General features: G+C 41.8%; 1 protein-coding gene across 1 annotated transcript in view; it reads left to right on the top strand.

Annotated features, from left to right (window-relative positions):
- LOC308074630 (proton-coupled folate transporter) overlaps positions 1 to 20,505 on the top strand; it is a gene marked incomplete at both ends in the record, with an annotated part of 89,348 nt that overhangs the window by 22,659 nt on the left and 46,184 nt on the right. Inside the window, 2 exons of the mRNA XM_080414138.1 lie at positions 8,978 to 9,167; positions 16,951 to 17,048. Of these exons, the coding sequence (XP_080270264.1) occupies positions 8,978 to 9,167; positions 16,951 to 17,048 (288 nt within the window). The remainder of the gene's footprint in view (positions 1 to 8,977; positions 9,168 to 16,950; positions 17,049 to 20,505) is intronic.

Genomic DNA, 20,505 nt, shown 5'->3' with positions numbered 1-20,505 from the left:
TGCGTGCGTGCGTGCGTGTGGGGCTGAAGTGAGTAATCTATGTTTTGTAATAATAATCCAAATCTACAAAGTAACAGTTCTCAAATAATTGTAGTGGAGTAAAAGTACAATATTTGCCTCTGAGATGTTGTGGTGCAGAAGTAAAAGTACAGACAATTGGAAATACTCCAGTAAAGTAAAAAATACCTAAAAATTGCACTTAAGGACAGTACTTGAGTAAATGTACTTAGTTACTTTACACCGCTGGTCTTTTGAATGATCCCGGTCTGATCCCGGAATGATGGTATGTTCTGGTCACCAACGGCTAACATACTCTGGGGAGTGGGACCTCGTGGCCGTGCATGCGCAGTAACGGCGAAAACTCTGGCCGTAGAGTTAAACAGAGTTTTTTGGAAAGACGCTATTAAACGGCTTGAATTTGGGAAAAGGTGAAAAATACGTTGCACGTTGTCTGGTAATGATCATTGGATCATGTGTATAAGGTCAAATCAATTGTTTAACGCACCGAGGAGAGAAACCCAGTCAGACAGACAGACAGACAGACAGACAGACAGAAAGACAGAGGTTTCCTTAGTCATAGTTAGACCAATCTGGGAACCCAGAACCAAATGAGAAGGAAAAACAGCACCCTCTGCTGTTTGCACTATCTCACTTGGCTCTGGGACAATGACGACGTAGCACCCGTGCGCAAGGAAACCAGGGTTTTGGTCTGCCTTCAGCGTTTCACTTCCGGTGGTGCGACTATGTTTTCATTCCCACTAATAATATGTCTACACGGAACACTAACACCACTTCTCCCAGAGAACATGGATCGTTTTGGTTATAAGCCCACTTGTTTCTATGATAAAAGAGCAAGTTAAAATGTGAATATCTTTTCGTGGTTTTGTCTGCTCCGCGGACGCTATTGTTAAATTAGTTTCGGTTGGTTTCGAGTGGGGAATGATCGGCGGACACGTAAATCCCACCCACTACATTTGATTGGGTAAAGCGCGGCCTGCTTCCTGATCTGAAGGCACGCCCAGTTGTAGCCCAGTGTGTACACGTTATGACGAACCTTCACGACAGATTCCAACGCAGAGCAGAATCTGTTCTTGAGAGATTATAGTTAGACTAACATACTCTACCATACAGATTGGACAAAATTACATGAAATAAAATTAAAAGTTAGATGGTGCCGCTTTAAGCGGCTTAATCAAAATGTATTTTTTGTGAGTTTTTTTTTTTTTTTTTTGTGAGTTAGGGTCCCGGGAAAAAGACACAGAATTTCTCCTTTGGATCTGGAGCTGAAAAACTTAGTGTAAAAGCCCTGAGTGTCTGAGTCACATGAGAGTCTGTGTGAGTGCCCTGGCAGACAGCACAGTGCTCTCTGTTAATTAACTCTGAGTGCAAAATGGCCCCATGAGGCAATACCTTCATCGTCTAAAAAAAATCCATTAAACACAATCTCCAGCCTACAGTATAATAATTGCTCTCTTTTCCAAACGGCTGCTGGCACTATATATCCAGATGTCAGACGTGTGGACGGCTGCAGGTGATATTGAGTGGGTGGGCTAACGTGTGCATTAGACCCCCCGGTAGTATATATACCCGTCAATAGTTCACACTGCGGTATCGCTATATAGCATCACGTAACGAGTTACAGACACATCTATATCTTTTTTTATAGGTACCAGTGGTGTAAAGTAACTAGGTACATTTACTCAAGCACTGTACTTAAGTATAATTTTGAGGTATTTTTTGCTTTAATGGAGTATTTCCAATTTTCAGTACTTTTACTTCTACTCCACGACATCTCAGGGGCAAATGTTATACTTTTACTCCACTACAATTATTTGAAAACTTTAGTTACTTTATAGATTTTGATTATTATTACAAAACAAACATTAATCACTTCAGCCCTATATACATTTTGGCCGTTTGAAAATAGCCGATCTACAAGTTCACTACTCACACAAGCCGATCTACAAGTTCACTGCTCACACAATGCGTCGCATCGCAACGCATTGTGTGAGCAGTGAACTCTCTGGGCTTTCTCAAGGCGAGCCTTTGACCGCTCTATCGTTATTACGCAGTGTCGTGCGGCCAACGACAACGTTATCACACATATCGCCACATCCTGCAGCAACAGCTGTGTCTGCCTCTGGATGTGTCTGGGTGTCATCTGTGACTCCGTCCGGCCCGCCATCCGTCCGTCTGTCCATCTGTCCGTCAGCACAAAAAGATGAAAAGAAAAAGAAAGTTCACATCATCCCCCAGCAGTGCCGACTTTTGGTTGGTGTTATGTAAACTTGGTCTTTTTAACCCTTTCAGACCGGGAACGCATCTGTGTGGCATCTTAAGCTTCTAGGGATTCTACAAATGTCTTGTATGTTTCTATGTCAGTGGTTCTCAAACTCTTTCATGTCAAGGACCCCCAAAATTATATGTATTTGGCCGCGGACCCCCATCTCAGAAGCAAAGATTTGAGTAAAAAAAATTTAGTTAAAAAAATAGAAATATTCAAATATTTGCAAAATAAAATGCAGATCTACAAGCTCATAGCGCGGCACTCGGTGCCGCGCTATGAGCTTGTAGATCTGCTATTTTTGAATAGCTCAAAGCAATCTAAAAATGACACAGATTCTTTCCCAGTCTAAATGTGTAAAACAAAAAAAAATCTTTCTTCTTGTTGGGATGTTGGGTTGACATACTGTCCCAGGACTGACCATGACGTATCTTTTTTTTCAAAAATCACTATACAAGTTTCAAAGTGTCTTGATGTTCAAACACTGTGCAGATGCGTTCCACCTTGTTGGTCCTGCCGTCCTGGGATCCTCTCCGTCCAGACCCTTCATCTAGGACCGCAGCAGGTCCCTTGGGACACACACACAGAAAACTGAGAATGTTGGCAGTATATTCTTTTTAAAACGCAAGCAACTGCAGTACTTTAACTCAGGGGTCTTCAACTAGGGGGTCCGGGACCCCCTAGGGGGTCCTCAGAGTTACTACAGGGGTTACGCCAAATCTATCTGTGGTATGATTATTTTGAACCCTAGCATCCCTTTTTTTCTGAGGAGAGCTTTAGCCAAAAATAGCCGATCTACAAGCTCACGTTGTGAGCTTGTAGATCTGCTATTGTTAGCAAAGAGTTATAGGAGTAGAGGGAAAAAAGGGCAGACCAAGTAAACAAAAAAAGCTCAATCTAAAACACAGTTTTATACAATATGTAGTGGGGGGTCCCTGCTTCATCTCTCTCTCAGCTAGGGGGTCCTTGACCTGAAAACGTTGAAGACCCCTGCTTTAACTCGAGTACAAATTTGACTGAGCAACTTTGACTTGATGATGCGTATCCTGGAATTGTAGGCATTTACACTTAGTTTGACTCGGTTCCACAGATAAATATCGTGAAAATAGCCGAAGTACAAGCTCGTAAATCGGCTATTTTCGCAATGTTTGCCTCCTTGTTACATAATATTTGACAATTTGGCCAATTTGGTATTAAAAAAGGTTATTAAATTGTAATTTTAGAAATGTGCAGATACCCTGTTTGTTTGCTGTTGAGTGAGAAAACAATATTATAGCCGATCTACAAGCCTCCAACACGTAGATCGCCTATTGTTTACAATTGTACGTCCCACAATAGGGATAGTACTCAAATAGCCTGGGACCAGACCAATCTGCCAGTGCCCAAAAAAAAATTGCACTCTGCGATTCGGCTCTGGCACCGCTCCGTTGTGAATCCATTTCCTGCTCCTGAAGTCTCTGGGGTGACCAATCAGGGCCCAGTATTCAAATATGGGAGACTGTTAGTTGGTAGTTGGATGTAGGGTCTAACCAATTGCGTCCAGAGCCATTGTTTTTATCCTGCCCCATTGGAGAAAAAAAACGTCCTCATAGAAACACCAGACTCATATCCACACAGTGATATAGTCTGGCTACGCCAGGCTAGTAAACAATAACTCAAGTAAGAAATGGCTATGCAATGTATCAGGTAATGTTTTTAATGGAACATAAATGTGTTTTTCTGAAAGGTGTTCCGCATCAGTTACTGCCGCTATAGCCCTCTGGCAGCGCTCAACCATTCACACTCACTGTGTGTACAATAATGTACTGAACCGCACCAACGCTTCAATACAACTGTGTATTTGGAGGAAAAAAAGTTTTCAAACATTATTTACAGTATTTACTATTATTGCTGCATGCCGTTGCAACCCGGAGCTCCAAAAAGCTTTAGAACGGGAGAATATGCACCTCTGGCTGTTTTTTTATTTAGACCATCTACTTCCCATGAAACTGCTTCTTTGAACACTTTGTGTTCACAGACATACTTAAACCATTCAATCCGCGAACGCATACTGTGTCATTTTAGATGTTTTTTTTGTTATAACCATTATTTTATACCTTTGGCTATTCAAAAATAGCAGATCTACAAGCTCATAGTGCGGCACTCGGTACCGCGCTACGAGCTTGTAGATCTGCATTTTTTTTCCCGTGAAAATTTGTGCAAATCTTTGAATCTATGTTTTTCAAAGCAAACATTTTTTAACTCAATTTAGTTTTTAAACTTATGCTGCTATAATATCAGTGGTTCTCAAACTTTGTTCATGTCAAGGACCCCCAAAATTATATGTATTTGTCCGCGGACAGATTTGAGTAAAAAAGTTATATATATATTCAAAGACTTTTCAAAAATAGCAGATATACAAGCTCATAGCGCTATGAACTTGTATTATCTGTTATTTTTGAATAGCCAAAGAAATCTAAAATGACACAGATTCCCGGATTGAATGGGTTAAGACTGTTAGTCAAACACAGTGGTTGTTTACCTCCATTGCTGCCCAGTGAAATCTGGGAAAACAAACTCCTGCAAAGTGAGGGAGTGAGACTTTATGACGGGGTCATCAGGAACCAGTGGTGTTAAGTAATTAAGTACATTTACTCAAGTACTGTACAATGTTGAGGTATTTTTTACTTTACTGGAGTATTTCCAATGTTCAATAATTTTACTCCTACTCCACTACATCTCTGAGACAAACATTGTACTTTTACTCCACTAAAATTATATGAAAACTTTAGTTACTAGTTACTTTGTAGATTTTGATTATTATTGCAAAACTCACTAACCACTTCAGCCCTTTATACATTTCAGCCATTTGAAAATAGCAGATCTACAAGCTTAGGGCGCGCTCCCACCAAGAGTTGGCTGGCCGCTGTTAAACGCAGGTTGTGCGCGGCCACAGTTTTTTGCAGCCAGCGGATTCTAAAAAACGGGAGTGTCGCGCCTGTCACTCACTTTCAGGACCCTCCCCGCAGGCCCCGCACCGCCTGTGCCTGCTGCCTTGAGCACCATGTTGCTTCCTGAGTCTTGAGACGGTCCGCCTTCGACTCACCCGATTGGACAGAGGGAGAAAATCAGCGCCTGCCTCCAGCAGTTTTATGCTTAGTCGCGGAGAGCAGATAAACGCAAGGTCTGCGCGACTAGCGGAAAAATCTGCTCTTGCGTGAATCAACGCATTTGCATTGACAATGCATTGGCAGATTCTGCAAACAGCGGCCAGCCAACTCTTGGTGGGAGAGCGCCCTCACAATGCGTTTGTGAGCTTGTTGATAGGCTATTTTCAAAAGAGTTTTTATACATTTTGAAATTGTGAAATGGAACATTCTGCACAATGAGTATTTTTACTTTTGGTACTTTAAGTACATTTTGATACCAATACTTTTACTCAAGTACATTTTGAATTCCGGACTTTTGTAACAGAGTATTTCTGCATTGCAGTATTGATACTTTTACTTACAGTAAGTAAAGCATTTGAGTACTGTTTCCACCACTGTCAGGAACCAAGGTATTTCTTGGTCCCTGATCTTGTGCCTTTTTAGCGCCCACATGTGTGGTCTGACTGGTGCATTGCGGTCTAATGAACAGAGTTTACGCCTTGCATTTAGACCAGCTTTTTGTTGGTCAGTGCAGGTATTTCCTCATTTAGACAGTGTGTTATTGTCTCCGCCTGGCCGGCCGTCCTTCCGTCCTTCCATCCGTGCGTGTGTGCGTGCGTGCGTGCGTGTGTGTGTGTCATTCTGTCTGTGTACAGCTACTCTCCGGCACCGTTGGCTTGATGGCAGCGAAACTGTGCACACACACTCCCTGGATGCCAGAACAGAACTGAATGTTTCACATGGGCCTGTTATAGCGCCACCAGGAGGCCGACTTACGTTAAAAAAATAATAATGATATTACTCCTTCAGATTTGATCTACATTTCACGCAAATCGGTACACATGATCTCTATAGTCATGTGATCAAGACGGATCTGTTTGATTTTTCATATTCCATCCTGACTGGTGAATTCCTAACATTTCTGGCCCACAATAACCTACCTGACCTGGCTCCGAGGAGACCTGTGCTCCGAGGCGTACTTTTTCTAGTTGTGATTAAGATGCACCTGGGTAGATTCACAGGACGTGCACATTGAATGCAATCACAATCCAATCCGGATTCAACACAATAACAATCACGTCCAACGTGAACATAGATCACATTTCTGAGGGGAGGGTAGAATAATAAATGATTTAATAACCTGGGCCCAGGTCATCAACACATTGCATCGTGTGTGAGAGCCTGTTTTCCTTGTGAGGAGAGAGGGAGGGAGAGAGAGAATTAATGGGATGAAAATAGATGTGTTTATTTCAGTTAGTAGTAGCCTACAATTATTACTGATAGAACTTCATATCGTTGCTGTCGGGGCAGAAACCTCTTATCTCCATGTTTTAACTTTTTGTGTTTTTTTATTTATAAATTAACGTCCTACTTGTTCATACTACATTGTCACACAAAAGCATCAAAAGTAGCAGATCTACAAGCTCCAAACTAAAGTTTTCAAATAATTGTAGTGGAGTAAAAGTACAGTATTTGTCTCTGAGATGTAGTGGAGTAAAAGTACTGAACATTGGAAATACTCCAGTAAAGTAAAAAACACCACATTACTTGAGTAAATATACTTAGTTACTTTACACCTCTGTGTTGTCTCTTTTATGTCGTGACTGTCTAGTGTTTTTCTTAAAGGACGACAATGGAAATATAAGCCTCAGGGCTTTATTGTGTTTTTTATCCTCATTGCTATTGTGTCTGCTGTATACGTGTATACGTGCTGATGTGCTCTTTTCGTTTCATCACCAAATTAATTCATTCATTCAAGACACGCCACCGAGTGCCACGCTATGAGCTTGTAGATCTGCTATTTTTGAAAAATCTGGAATATTTGTGCAAATGTTTGAATATATATATATATATATATTTAAAGTGAACATTTTTAACTCAAATCTTTGCTTCTGGCGATTCTACAAATGTCTTCTAAATCTTTTTTTTTTTTTTTTACGTATGTGGTTCTGAGAGATGATGTGCTTTTTAACACATCGGGTGCCAAACATGGTCTGAACCGTGTTTTCACAGAGTAGCGCTTCGGTGCCAAACACGGTCTGAACCGTGTTTTCAGTCTTTTTGTTTTTTTAGTTTTTTTCCACGCGGGAGGGGCTGGAGCAGCTCTGGAATCACCCGTGGTGAATCTGAGAAGGAAAGGACAGATGGATCACCGTGCCAAAAAACATGGCTCCCATCCGCTTCCGTTCTATCTCCTTCTCTAGAACCCCTATAACTCCGAAACTTTTTACGTTGGGGAAAACGACTCATTTTGTAAGCGCGATCGCTGCGCCATTGTGACCCGTGTGAAAGATGTTATCGTTCCAGGTGTTAGCCAGGACCATCGTGCAAAATGCAGGCATGCTTTGTTTCACATGGAATTGCTCGTCGTGGAGTCTACAGCTTAAAGGAGGAGTTCACCCACATAATTACTTATTTTCTATCAATTGCACACCCTATGAAGCCTTGACTTCATGGATTATTTTTTGTTTTTGTCGCATTCCTAAGCTAATAATTTGATTCCCGTCTCCTACCGGCTAATGTATCCGGTAGGAGACACAAAGTAGATTATTTGTGTCTTCTACCGGAAATACACACGATCATCAAATTATTGTCTTAGGAATGCCACAAAAATAAAAATAAATCCATGAAATCAAGGCTTCATGGGGTGTGTAATTGATAGAAAAGAAGTATTTTTTGGGGTGAACTCCTCCTTTAAACAGCGCCGCACAGCTCAACGGTGAGATTTCTGGCACCGAACATTCTGGCACCGAATGTGTTAAAAGCTATAATAGGCCTATAGATTGATATCATTCATTTAATTCCCGCATTATTTCACCCGCGGTTTATCCAATATTAATTAATAATTATATTTGATTGACCCAAATCCACCCAAACTGCGGTTAACACATCCACCGCCAAGGGCTAATCTCATAATGTACTCACCAGTGCCAAGGTTTTATTGTTGTTTTTTGTTTTTTTCAGGTCGCCATAGGCCCCGTTAAAATCCTTTAGATTGCCCGATCCAATGTTTGTAAACAACGGGCACATGTCCTGGTGTCTACTCGTCGAGACCGCGTGTCAAACGGAGCCGCCATGTTTGAGTTCTGATCGTTTATGTTAACATGGGAAATGCGAGGATGAAAAACTACATGTCCTGTACAGCTTTTACAGGGGTTTTTGTGTACGACTTAGAATGAAGGCAGACGGGAAACAAAAAACGTGATCGCACTTCCGGTCGATTTCGGGTGGTGTTACACTGAAAATGGTCCCCCTGGAAAATTGAAAAAAAAAAAAAATCGAAAAAAAGGAAAAAGCACCACAGCCCGTAGGGCTACGGTCTAGCGGGTTTAAAATCAGCACGGAGAAAATGCGCCTGATCCCATTGGTTCACCGATCGGTCCGTCAGCCCCCGCCCCGTCAACACAACATTACGAGCGACGCCCACTGCACTCTGGTTGGTTGGGGAAATGAAACACTTCCTATACCGGGTACGGGTTTATTTTTTAGCAAAACTAAACAATAAAAGCCTGGAGATCGAGGCTACGTCCCTATATACTTCCATGGTTGTTCTCCTGTGTGACAGGGCGGTAGCCTGGGTGAGGCCGGTGACAGTGACAGTGAGCTGAGTGACAGCGGGGACAGCGGAGCTGGCGGCGTGCTGTCCCACGCCAGGAGGTCGTTCAGGGTGGTCTTCAAGGAGAGGGAGGGACGAGAGAGACTGAAGCTGCTGCTGCTCATCATCTGCACCTTCATCAACAACCTGGTGGCCGTGGGTGAGGAGGACACACACACACACACACACATCTAAGTCGGGGGGTCTTCTCAACAGGGGGGTCCGGGACACCTAGGGTCGGGTGGGGAGGGGGGTCCTTAGAGTTACTACAGGGGGTCCGCCAAATCTTTACGTGATGGGGAACATTAGCCGAAAATAGCCGATCTACAAGCTCGCGAGGCGCTGTGAGCTTGTAGATCAGCTATTTTCTGAGGGTTGGTGTTGAGGGAAAAACGAGTGCAGAGTCAAGTACAGAGCCAACTGACAAGTTGACTAAATACAATATTGAGGGTTTAAAAGGTCTGAAAATACACATTAGCACGAAAATGTACAAACATGTGTGCATTTTGTCCCTGTAGGTTGTTTATTTTCTTTTTTGGATTTGGGTAGAATACTTTGTGTAACAAAGGGTTAAAAATAAACCCCATGGAACATTTTTTCAGCCTGTTACCAGGCAGAATCTTAAAATACACACTTCAAGGATTAAGAAAAAGCAGGTGGCGAAAAAAAATATCCACCCTATGCACGTCGACCCACCTTTCCATCTAGACTAGTATTAATGTTAGGGTATATACAGTACTATAGTATTGTAGTATAACGTAGGTATTAATGTTAGGGTATATACAGTATATACAGTATAGGGCATAGCAGTGGCGGCCATTTTCTGGTTCCACTTCAAAATACTCAATGCATTTTTCCCATTTTTCCAAAAATATTTATATAATTCCTTTTAACAGGACGTTCATGAAAGTCCTTGCGGGCTTGTTTCCAATGAGGGCCTGTGAGCAATTAGGGGTTAAGAGTCTTGCTCAGGGACAAATTTCATTTCATCGACACATATGCTGGCGTGGCCTGGAATCGTACCTGGGGCAACCAGGGCCTCTGGCTCCCTAGGCGGGCTCACTAACCACTCAGCTATGGCCGCCCCAAGTATCAATAGCCTAGAAGCCTAGAATCAAGCCATCCAGGGTCCTGGTGAATCATGACCATATTTTTTTTTCTTTCTGTGATTTAAAAAAATATATATATTTAATTATATGATATACTATATTTAATAAATACCCTTTGTTTTGCCGTTTTCAAAAAAAAATAATCACTTAATCAAACGTTTTATGGTCATGATTCACCAGGACCCTGGATGGCTTGATTCTAGGCTTAAAATAATTGATATAAATATTTTTGGAAATGTCAATGGGAAAAATGCATTGAGTATTTTGAAGTGGAACCAGAAAATGGCCGCCACTGCTATGCCCTATAGCTGCGATTCTCAACCACGATCCCTGGTGGGCCGTGAGCATATTGCAAGTGGGCCCCCAAATAATTGGAAAAACACCGATTTTGATGAGATTATGACTTTATAGAAATAAACAATCTGAGTACTTGTTCCATCTCTGAGTGAAGTGGGCTCAACAGTGGTAATGTACTCTCAGCTGAAGTAGTTTTCCACTCTTGATGATATGATTTGAAAAAGCTTGTTTTTCGTCGCTGTCGATGGAACCTTGTAGCTTCGCAACCGACTGTGTTTCAGGAAAAAATTAAAAAAGAACCAATGGATCCACTGTAGTTATTATGTAGTCACCCGTGTTGTGTTACTACTTTTCATTCGTTCAATATTTATAAAGCCACCAGACAGACTTAACAGACTTTCACTAAATCGCTTAAAAACACCAAATAGCTAAAAAAGAATTGAAGATCTACAGGCTCACAAAGCATCACGATGTGACACATTGTGAGCTTGTAGATCGGCTATTGTTGCTACTTTTGTGTGACACAGTAGTGTGACAAACTAGGGCAATACTATACGAAAAAAACGTGTTGAAATATGGAGATACAAGGTTTCTTCCCGACAGCAGTGATTTCTTCATTACATTCATATCATATCATAGAGTGTTTTGCTTCTCTTATAAACACCCTTGTGGGAACAACAATGTTCTCTCCATTGATAAAGCACAAAAACAATCACCTAGTGTTTTGAATCCATCTTTTCCAGACATTATAAAACCTAAAGAGTGCGCGTGTGTGTGTGTGCGTGTGTGTGTGCACGCGCCAAATGTCCCCACAAGTATAGTAGAATTGAGAAACACTGTACACTGTGAGGAGAATTGTCCTTTTTGATAGACTTACAATGAGGAGAAGATTCAGGTTGGGTGTAACTCCCTCCAAGCACAGACAGACACAAGTGGTTTCCTTGCTACTGATTTATTGAAGGTAACTTCAATCCCTCCAATCCACCGTGAAAACTAAACAATAAAACATAAAATACGCATGTTACATTAACATAGAAGACCTCATGCACAGCATGTAAATTAGACATTTACCAGAGTAAAATACAGACAGTACAAACAAACAAACAAATACCTCGTTGGCTGCATGCTACACATAAAGGGAGTACTCTTCAGTCTTCAGGTCCTTACTTATAACCCTTTCTTATGACTTCAGACAGTAACCTTTCTAATAGTATCTTTAAGTTTAGACAGTCTCTTGTGCCCAACATGACACAGAGCTTCTGCACCTTGCTGCTTGCTGCTAGTTGCTTAATGACAAAAGTCCTGTGAACCCCATTCACATGAGAGCAGACCAACGAGACACAGAACGTGACTTTGATACTTCAAAATAAAAGCATTACAACAACTTCACAAATAACCATGAAATAATGTACATAAATGTGACGTAGAATACTTCTTAAATTATGAACTTAGACTTAGAGAAATAAAACAAATTATTAACTTATAGACGATGACAGCAGTTACACTCCCACCAAATCACACAAACCTTGACGTGGGATTTCTTTTAACACTTTTTAACCTCAAAATAAACCTTTTCTGTTATTAAACATTTACAATTAAATTTCAGGCAAAAACATTAAACATCTTCCTCTGCTTCAAGCAGAACAACAACCTTTTTATCCAGGTTTTTCAACGTACACCTTTTTGGTTGTGGGTTTTCCCTTTTGATCAAATGAGATGTCACTAACCATAATTTTGTTTTCTCACCCTATCATCTGACCCTGGATAGCCTTCAGTGATACTGGCCAGCTCTTGCTGGTTGGGTGGTGCCAGATCATCTTCTAGAAGGACATTGTCATTGACCTTCAAGTTCCTTCTTTTCTTGTGACACTTTCGTCTTGGTTCCTTGTGACTGTTCTTCAATACTGCCGGATGCTTCGCGTGTGTTCCTTCTTCATCCTGGAATGGATTCAACTTGTACAGCTTACTGTCTTTGGTCTTGGTAACTGCTTTCTTGACGTTAGCAAGTTCTGCTTCTTTCCTTTCTTCTAAGCTTGCACTTTCACTAGTTCTTTGTTTCACACCTTTATCTTGATTTATCCTGATTTCTCCCACCTTGCGTTCCCCGCCAGGTATCTTGAGATCTTCTTGGGGCACTGGATCATCTTTTCCAGCTCTATCCTTTACTTGTTTCACTATGATGCGATGGCTGATCCCGATGGCATCGCCGTTGTCTACACAGGGATTCCCATGTCCAACAATACTCCATCCAAGGTCTGTACGCTGCGCATAAGGCTGGTTGTCATTACCAGACACAACTTCCCTTGGAAGTAGGGCTTGTGAGCAGTTGTACCCAATGAGCAGACCTACTTCACAGTCCTTCAAATGTGGTATCTTATCTTGGAGATGCTCTAGATGGGGCCAAGCTTTTGCAGTTTCACCTGTTGGTATGTGAGTTCTGTTGGCTGGAATAAACCCACGAGTGTAGACTGGTGGTAAGAAGATTCTTTTACTGGAGTAAAAGCCTCTGACTTTTAGATTGCTTACTCTCTGGGAGCTTACTACCGTAGACCTTGCTGTCATAGTAGAGAGCTTGAGCTTGACTTGTTCTTTATCTGCTTCCAACGCTTCTGCTACGTTGTTTAGCACAAAGGTTGTGTCGCTTTGAGAATCCAACAGCGCATATACAAGTATTTCCTTTGCTGGTTGAGTCGTGGACGAAAGCCAGACTGGAATTATTGCAGCTGTTTGTACGTTAGCTTCGTGAAGTATTACTCTGTTTGAAATAACTTCTTGGTACTGTGATGATTGATCACTTTGACTTTCTTGACTTGTACTTGGCTTAGTTTGTGGTGTGCTTTGGTCATCTTTGGCTCGCTCTTCATGCAGACAAGTAGGATGCTTCCTTTTGCATGTGTCGCAGACACTCCTACTGTTGCAACTTTTTGATTGGTGACCAGACTTGAGACAACCAAAACATAGTCTTTCAGCTTTAACAAATTTGACTCTGTCTGACACTGTTTTCTCCATGAACTTCCAGCATTTGTGCAACTCATGCCCTGTCTTCTCGCAGAGAATGCATTTTATGACAGTCTTTTCATTGGAGCTTGTGGTCAGTGTCTCTTCATTGGAACTTGTGTTCAGTGACTTTGCTCCAAAACTTTGTTGTCTTTGGGACCTTGGGTTGTCAGCTTCACATTGTTTCAATGACTGCAGTGAAGTAACAGGGTTGCAGGCAATTTTTGCTTCTCTTGTTAGAAACCTGACAAACTGGCTAAAGGAAGGGAATTGGTTACTCTCTTCTTCTGTTTCAATAACCTTTCGATTCCATCTCGACGTGAGCCAATCTGGTAGCTTAGAAAGAATGTTCCTGTTCTCATTACAGTCATTTAGGATCTCCAATGTCTTGATGTGGACCATGGCAGCCTCACAACTGTGAAGAAAATCAGCAAACTCTCTGAGCTCAAAGCTGTCCTTAGACCCCATCTTAGGCCATGCTTGGAGCTTGTCTCTGTATGCCTTTGCAATGGTAAATGGGTTTCCGTATCTCTCCTCCAGAATCTCCCATGCTGCAACATAGGCAGATTCGGTTCCGAGCAGGAAGTAACCATCAAGTGCCTTCTTAGCTTGACCACCTATGTATCTTCGTAGGTAGTAAATCTTCTCTTTCTCTTGTATGTTCTTCTGGTCTATCAGTGTTTCAAAGGACAATTTCCAGTCATTATACTTTAATGGATCCCCACTGAATATTGGAGGTTCAGGAATTGGGATTCTGTTGGCACTTAGGGCACCTGCCAGCATCTTAACGAGTTCTGCTGTACTGTCATTGGAGGTGGTCACAACTTGTGGTACGGAAGACATATTCTTGGACAAAGGACTTGTAGGAGCAGGTACTTGGTTATCTGCTACGATCTCATGTTCTAGTAGTATGTCTTTCCGTTCTTCTTTGATGCTCCCTTGATCATATACCAGCATTCTCGCTTGTGCTGCATTAAGACTTTTCACTGTCTCCAATTTCTTTATCTTTCTCCGTTTCTCATCAAGAGTCCTTTGTAGAGCTACATGCTCTTCTTCTAATTGAGCTTTCATTTTAGCTTCCTCTTCTTCTCTCTGTATTCTTCGCTTAACCTTGTCTGCTTCTTGTTGTAAGCGATGTTCTAGCTCATCTGCTTCTTGCTGTAAGCGACGCCTTCTGACTTGTCCCTCTTGCTCTAGCTCATTTGCTTCTTGCTGCAAGCGACGCTTTCTGACTGCTGCCTCTCTATCAGCGAACTTCTTCTTAGCTTCTGCCTCAAGGAGGTCTAATTCCAATTGTTCTCTTTCTTGTTCTTCTATCACTTTTAGAACAGCTTGGTTTGCAGCAGTGTCAGCGGCAGCGTCTTGTCGTTTTACAGAAGACCTTGAGGAATGCTCTGAGCGGCCTTTCAAGATAGAAGCGAAAGAGCTTGTTTCACAGCTTGTGTTAAAGAGAGAGCCTGCTTCTGGCCATTCTGGCTCTTTTTCTGGAATCTTTCCATCCAGTCGACTTGTAGCTCTGGAGAGGATGAAAGTAGAAATCTCTACACACAGATCTACCTTTTGTCGTATGTCTTGCTCTGGTGTTGAGACTTGGCGTAGGTCATCATAAGCACATGTAACATCTGCAGAAAGCCTCTTAACTTCTTGAATGATATCGTTAATAACTGTATCAGGCAAAGGCCCTGTTAGCGATAATGGCTTCTTAGCAGTTTTAGCCTGCGATCTCCATTTGGCGTAACTGTAGGTGAACCTTTGTTGAAAAACTTTAATATTGTCCGCTTGCTGTTTTTCCTCTTCAGCACCAGTCACTTGACCTTCTTCAGGTTGGGTTTGGGAATCCTTACTATCCCTATTACTGTCCCTTACCTGTACTGTAGGCTCACCAGACTGTGACATTTTTAATCACTTCTTAAATTAAACCCACTTTGTAAATACCTTTTTAAATTGTCCAAAAAAGGTCAACAGAAAATATTGACAGTAAATGAATTCTCTAGGTCAACTTTTAGATGAACGTGTACTATGTAAATATCACTTAAATGTAATATGTAAATAAATACTAAAGTTTTTAAATAAGTCAAAAATCTTAATTCAACTTTTGAATATTACCTTTCAAAACACTCAGTTTAAACCACTTCAAAGATGTAGATATCAAACTTAAATATCAATGGCAGTTAGAAAACTTCAATATCAAATGGCAAATACCTTCACTTATTTTTTGCAAAATCAAAAAACACTTTTAGCTTGAAAAACATCAAAGAGAAAAAATGAGAAAATGTATTGTCCACTTTTTAACTTGGCAATATATATCAAAATGAAATCAGAAAAATATAGTGTCCTTTTTTAACGTAGCACTTTAACTGTGTCTTGTATAAATGACAAGCTTCAATTAAATTGAATGAGCAGATAAGTCCAAAACTTTTTACCACACACTCCACAGTGTCTTCAAAACCCTCTTCTTAGAGCACTGTTGTTAGTGTCCAGTTCTTTATGGCTTTGTCTTGAAAACGTTGTGATTACCTTTGTATCTTCTGTGTGTGTGTGAGAGGGGCAAGAGAGGGTGGGGGGGGGGGGCACTTCGTTTTGGGCTCATCTACCAGTCCTTGATGACGAAAACTCCGTGCAGCTGCGCTGTCAGTCCTTGATGACGAAAGCTCCACTCAGCTGCGCCTGGTCCTTTGTTCTTAACGACCGTCAATTAACGCTGTCCACTGCGTCGATGAACAGTGCGAGTTTTCACTGTAACTCCCTCCAAGCACAGACAGACACAAGTGGTTTCCTTGCTACTGATTTATTGAAGGTAACTTCAATCCCTCCAATCCACCGTGAAAACTAAACAATAAAACATAAAATACGCATGTTACATTAACATAGAAGACCTCATGCACAGCATGTAAATTAGACATTTACCAGAGTAAAATACAGACAGTACAAACAAACAAACAAATACCTCGTTGGCTGCATGCTACACATAAAGGGAGTACTCTTCAGTCTTCAGGTCCTTACTTATAACCCTTTCTTATGACTTCAGACAGTAACCTTTCTAATAGTATCTTTAAGTTTAGACAGTCTCTTGTGCCCAACATGACACAGAGCTTCTGCACCTTGCTGCTTGCTGCTAGTTGCTTAATGACAAAAGTCCTGTGAACCCCATTCACATGAGAGCAGACCAACGAGACACAGAACGTGACTTTGATACTTCAAAATAAAAGCATTACAACAACTTCACAAATAACCATGAAATAATGTACATAAATGTGACGTAGAATACTTCTTAAATTATGAACTTAGACTTAGAGAAATAAAACAAATTATTAACTTATAGACGATGACAGCAGTTACATTGGGTTTAGGGTTAATATTACACATAATGTTGATGTCCTCGCAAGTAGAGTAATAGAAGTGTGTGTGTGTGTGTGTGTGTGTGTGTGTGTGTGTGTGTGTGTGTGTGTGTGTGTGTGTGTGTGTGTGTGTGTGTGTGTGTGTGTGTGTGTGTGTGTGTGTGTGTGTGTGTGTGTGTGTGTGTGTGTGTGTGTGTTGCAGGGGAAACAACAGTGTCTCTGCTCTTCCTAACATATCCTCCCAGAGACTTCTCCACTGAACTATATGGCATCTTCAACTCTGTCCGAATGGTAGTCCTGGTACGCACGCACACACATGCACTCACACGTACGCACGCACACAGTGTGGTGCCGCGCTACGAGCTTGTAGATCTGCTATTTCTTTAACAGCCAAAGTTTAGTGGTTACACAGATGCGTTCCCGTTTTTTATTGGGTTAAATCACACATGAGTCCAGCCCTTACAGCAGTAAGTTGAACTGTCTGGCTGGTGTGGAAATAACGTATGGAAACATAATGTATGTAAATGATTCACCATGGCTGGTACCATCCTTGAGAACCCATAACCTTGGTTCCCATTCAAAGATAGATCGGTTCTTTACAGATAAGGCCAACGTTTTGGACCGCAATAAGCTGCCTTCATCATGACCAAGGCCTCATCCATAAATAATTCATACACTTTGCATAGGACATAAAGATAAAGTAATGCATATAACCAGATATCCTTATAGCAGTGGTCCTCAACAGTGGGGCTCCAGGGGGTCCCCAGATAAATTAGTATTTATTAGTAGTAGCATTACAATCTGTTTTAACCCATTAAGACCTGGAACTGTGTCATTTTTAGATTTGAGCTAAAAAGCATTATTTTACACTTTGGGCTATTCAAAAATAGCAGATCTACAAGCTCATAGCGCGGCACCGAGTGCCGCGCTACGAGCTTGTAGATCTGCTATTTTTGAAAATTCGTGAAAATGTGTGCAAATCTTTGAATATATATATTTTTAAAGCAAACATTTTTAACTCAAATCTTTGCTTCTGGGGGGTCCCTGGAACAAAATATTTTGATGGGGGTCCGCGGCCAAATACATGTCATTTTGGGGGTCCTTGACATGAAAAAGATTGAGCACCACTGATATAGAAATATACGTTTTTCAGAATACTGTTGAGATTTAGGAGACACGTAGAATCGGCTTCAGGTCTCAATGGGTTAACCACATTAAAGGGATATTTCATTCCAGAATTACTTTTTTTCTATCCATTACTCACCCCATGGAGAATTGAATTCATGGATTTCTTTTAGTTTTTGTCGCTTTCCTAAAGCCAATAATTTGATGATCGGCAGCGGTTCCGGTAGGAGACACAAAGAGTCAACTTTGTGTCTCCGTCTTTGTTTCCGCCGGTCATCAAATCATGGGTTGTGTTATTGATAGAAAATAAGTAATGTTTTGGGTGAACTATCTCTTTAACCCTATTTTATAATCCGGCTATTTAAAACTAGCCGATCGACGAGCTCAGAGGTGAGGGGCGCGTTTCGCCCCAGCGGCCAGAGGTGGGGGGGGGGGGGTCGGGGGGTCGTGTGGGGTCGTTTCCAAGGCGCTCGCCTTCTGTTTTCCTCACTTGTACTGGTTACTCACATGTGGAGCAGTAGTGGCTCAGAACCTAATACCTCCCCTGGCTGATTAGGGGGAATTCTCCTTTAGGCTGGTGGTTAAGATGTTGGCTTTATTTGCACGAGACCCGGGTTCGATTCCCAGGGCGCTACACATGTACAGCACTGTAACATCTATGACTCAGGCAGTGGGTGTTGAATACTTTGTCCAGCTCAGAGGTGAAAAGCAGGTTGTAGTTTTAGCTGGTTGTCTACATTAGGCTTACTATGGTAAGACGGATTTGATTTGATTTTTTTAGCACAATGTAAAAACAATACAAAAAACTGTTCAGGGAATATCAAAAGAAAAGACCCAGGAGGAGGGCCTCTACCTACATGTGTATATACACACATGCTTTGTGTTTCACATGGGGGTCAATGCATCAATGGGAGACTGCATGTCCAGCTAATACAATTCATCTGTCACGTTCTGTGGAAGAAATCAAATGAAACAAATAGATCACATTTGATACTTGCGTCTTCCTCATGCTGTTGAGTGGGAGTAGCTAACGTGTATAATGATGTCTACCCAGACACACAGCCTCGCCTTATCAAACACGTTATTTACAGTTTTATGTGTGAACCGCACGCGTCTGAAACGGACGTGTGTGTGTGTCAGGATTTTTTCAAAAATCTTTGATTATAAATTTTTTTTTTTTTTTTAAGGAACATTTTGTAACTCAAATCTTTGCCTCTGGGGGTCCCTGGAACAAAATATTTTGAGATTGGGGTCCGCGGCCAAATACATATCATTCTGGGTGGTCCTTGACATGAAAAGGTTTGAGAACCACTGATATTATAGCAACATAACTTTTTCAGAAAACTTTTAGGATTTAGAAGATTTTTTTTAGAATCGGCCTCAGATCTTTGTGTGTGTGTGTGTGTGTGTGTGTGTGTGTGTGTGTGTGTGTGTGTGTGTGTGTGTGTGTGTGTGTGTGTGTGTGTGTGTGTGTGTGTGTGTGTGTGTGTGTGTGTGTGTGTGTGTGTGTGTGTGTGTGTGTGTGTGTGTGTGTGTGTGTGTGTGTGCGCGCGCGTGTGTCCAGGTGTCATAGTAGTGCAACGATCGATTGACCTGAGCGTATGATGACGGCTGTTTGCCAGAAGACAGACAGACACACACACAAAGTGTAATTAAGGCTGGATAAAGGGCCGTTTGACATAAAGAAGAGGTTGAAAAGGAGAGAAAGAAAGAAAAAGAGGGAGGGAGAGGAGATGATGGAGAGATAGTGAGAGGAGGAGTGCTGAAACTCACTAGTTTTTTTAATTAGAGAGGAGGGCGTGCGATAGACGTATAGATGGATGGAGGAGGGGGGGGAGGGGAGGGGGGGAGATGGAGAGGCAGATAACAATGTGACTTGTTTTTCATCAACAGTGTCATGATGTTGAATAATGCATTATCCCGGCTGTCGGCCCCAAACCTGGTATCTCCTCTTTTTTTTTTTTTACTTTTCATGCTCCGCTTCATCGTGCAGTGGTGTAAAGTACTTTTACTCTATTATGCACAGTGACCGATATCACCCTGTTGATGTGCTGCCACGACGGCTTGGTACTTGTGTGCACTCTGGCAGCTGGGTTTTGCACATTGCTGCATTACTGCAGTCGTACAAGATGTCTAGCCGACAGTGGCGATATCCTCCTATAATTTGACAAACGGATCTGTGTGTGGGTGGGGGTCGCCACAGGGATCGCCACGCGACCCCCCCCCCCCCCCCCCCCAGGGCTACGGGACGCGCAATAACCCCACGTTTGCAATTACTTTCGCCCTGCGCACTTCACCGGGTATGGTCTAGGCCGGGGGAGGACTTCCCAGAGTTGGGAAGAAAGATAGATGAAGATCGAGACACGAAAACACCAGAGGTCCTACTTTTATCATATATAGAGGGAATTGTGTGAGTTAAAAACACGAGAAAGACTTTTGACTCGTTACATTTTTACACAATTCCAGCATTCCCAATCCCAAGTATAATACCGTCTCTGTCGGGTGGAATGTCCAAAACTGTTACTTTTCAGGATTCAAATTCAAGAATAGCCAAAAATAGCTAATCGCCAAGCTCAAAACGAGCTTGTAGATCTGCTATTTGTGATACTTTTGTGTGACGCTGTAGTATGAT

The sequence above is a fragment of the Gymnoscopelus braueri genome (genome assembly GCF_963280865.1).
Source record: "Gymnoscopelus braueri genome assembly, chromosome: 19".
Lineage (NCBI taxonomy): Eukaryota > Metazoa > Chordata > Actinopteri > Myctophiformes > Myctophidae > Gymnoscopelus > Gymnoscopelus braueri.
The sequence above is the reverse complement of the archived record's forward strand: the minus strand, read 5'-3'. Positions and strand labels throughout refer to the sequence as shown.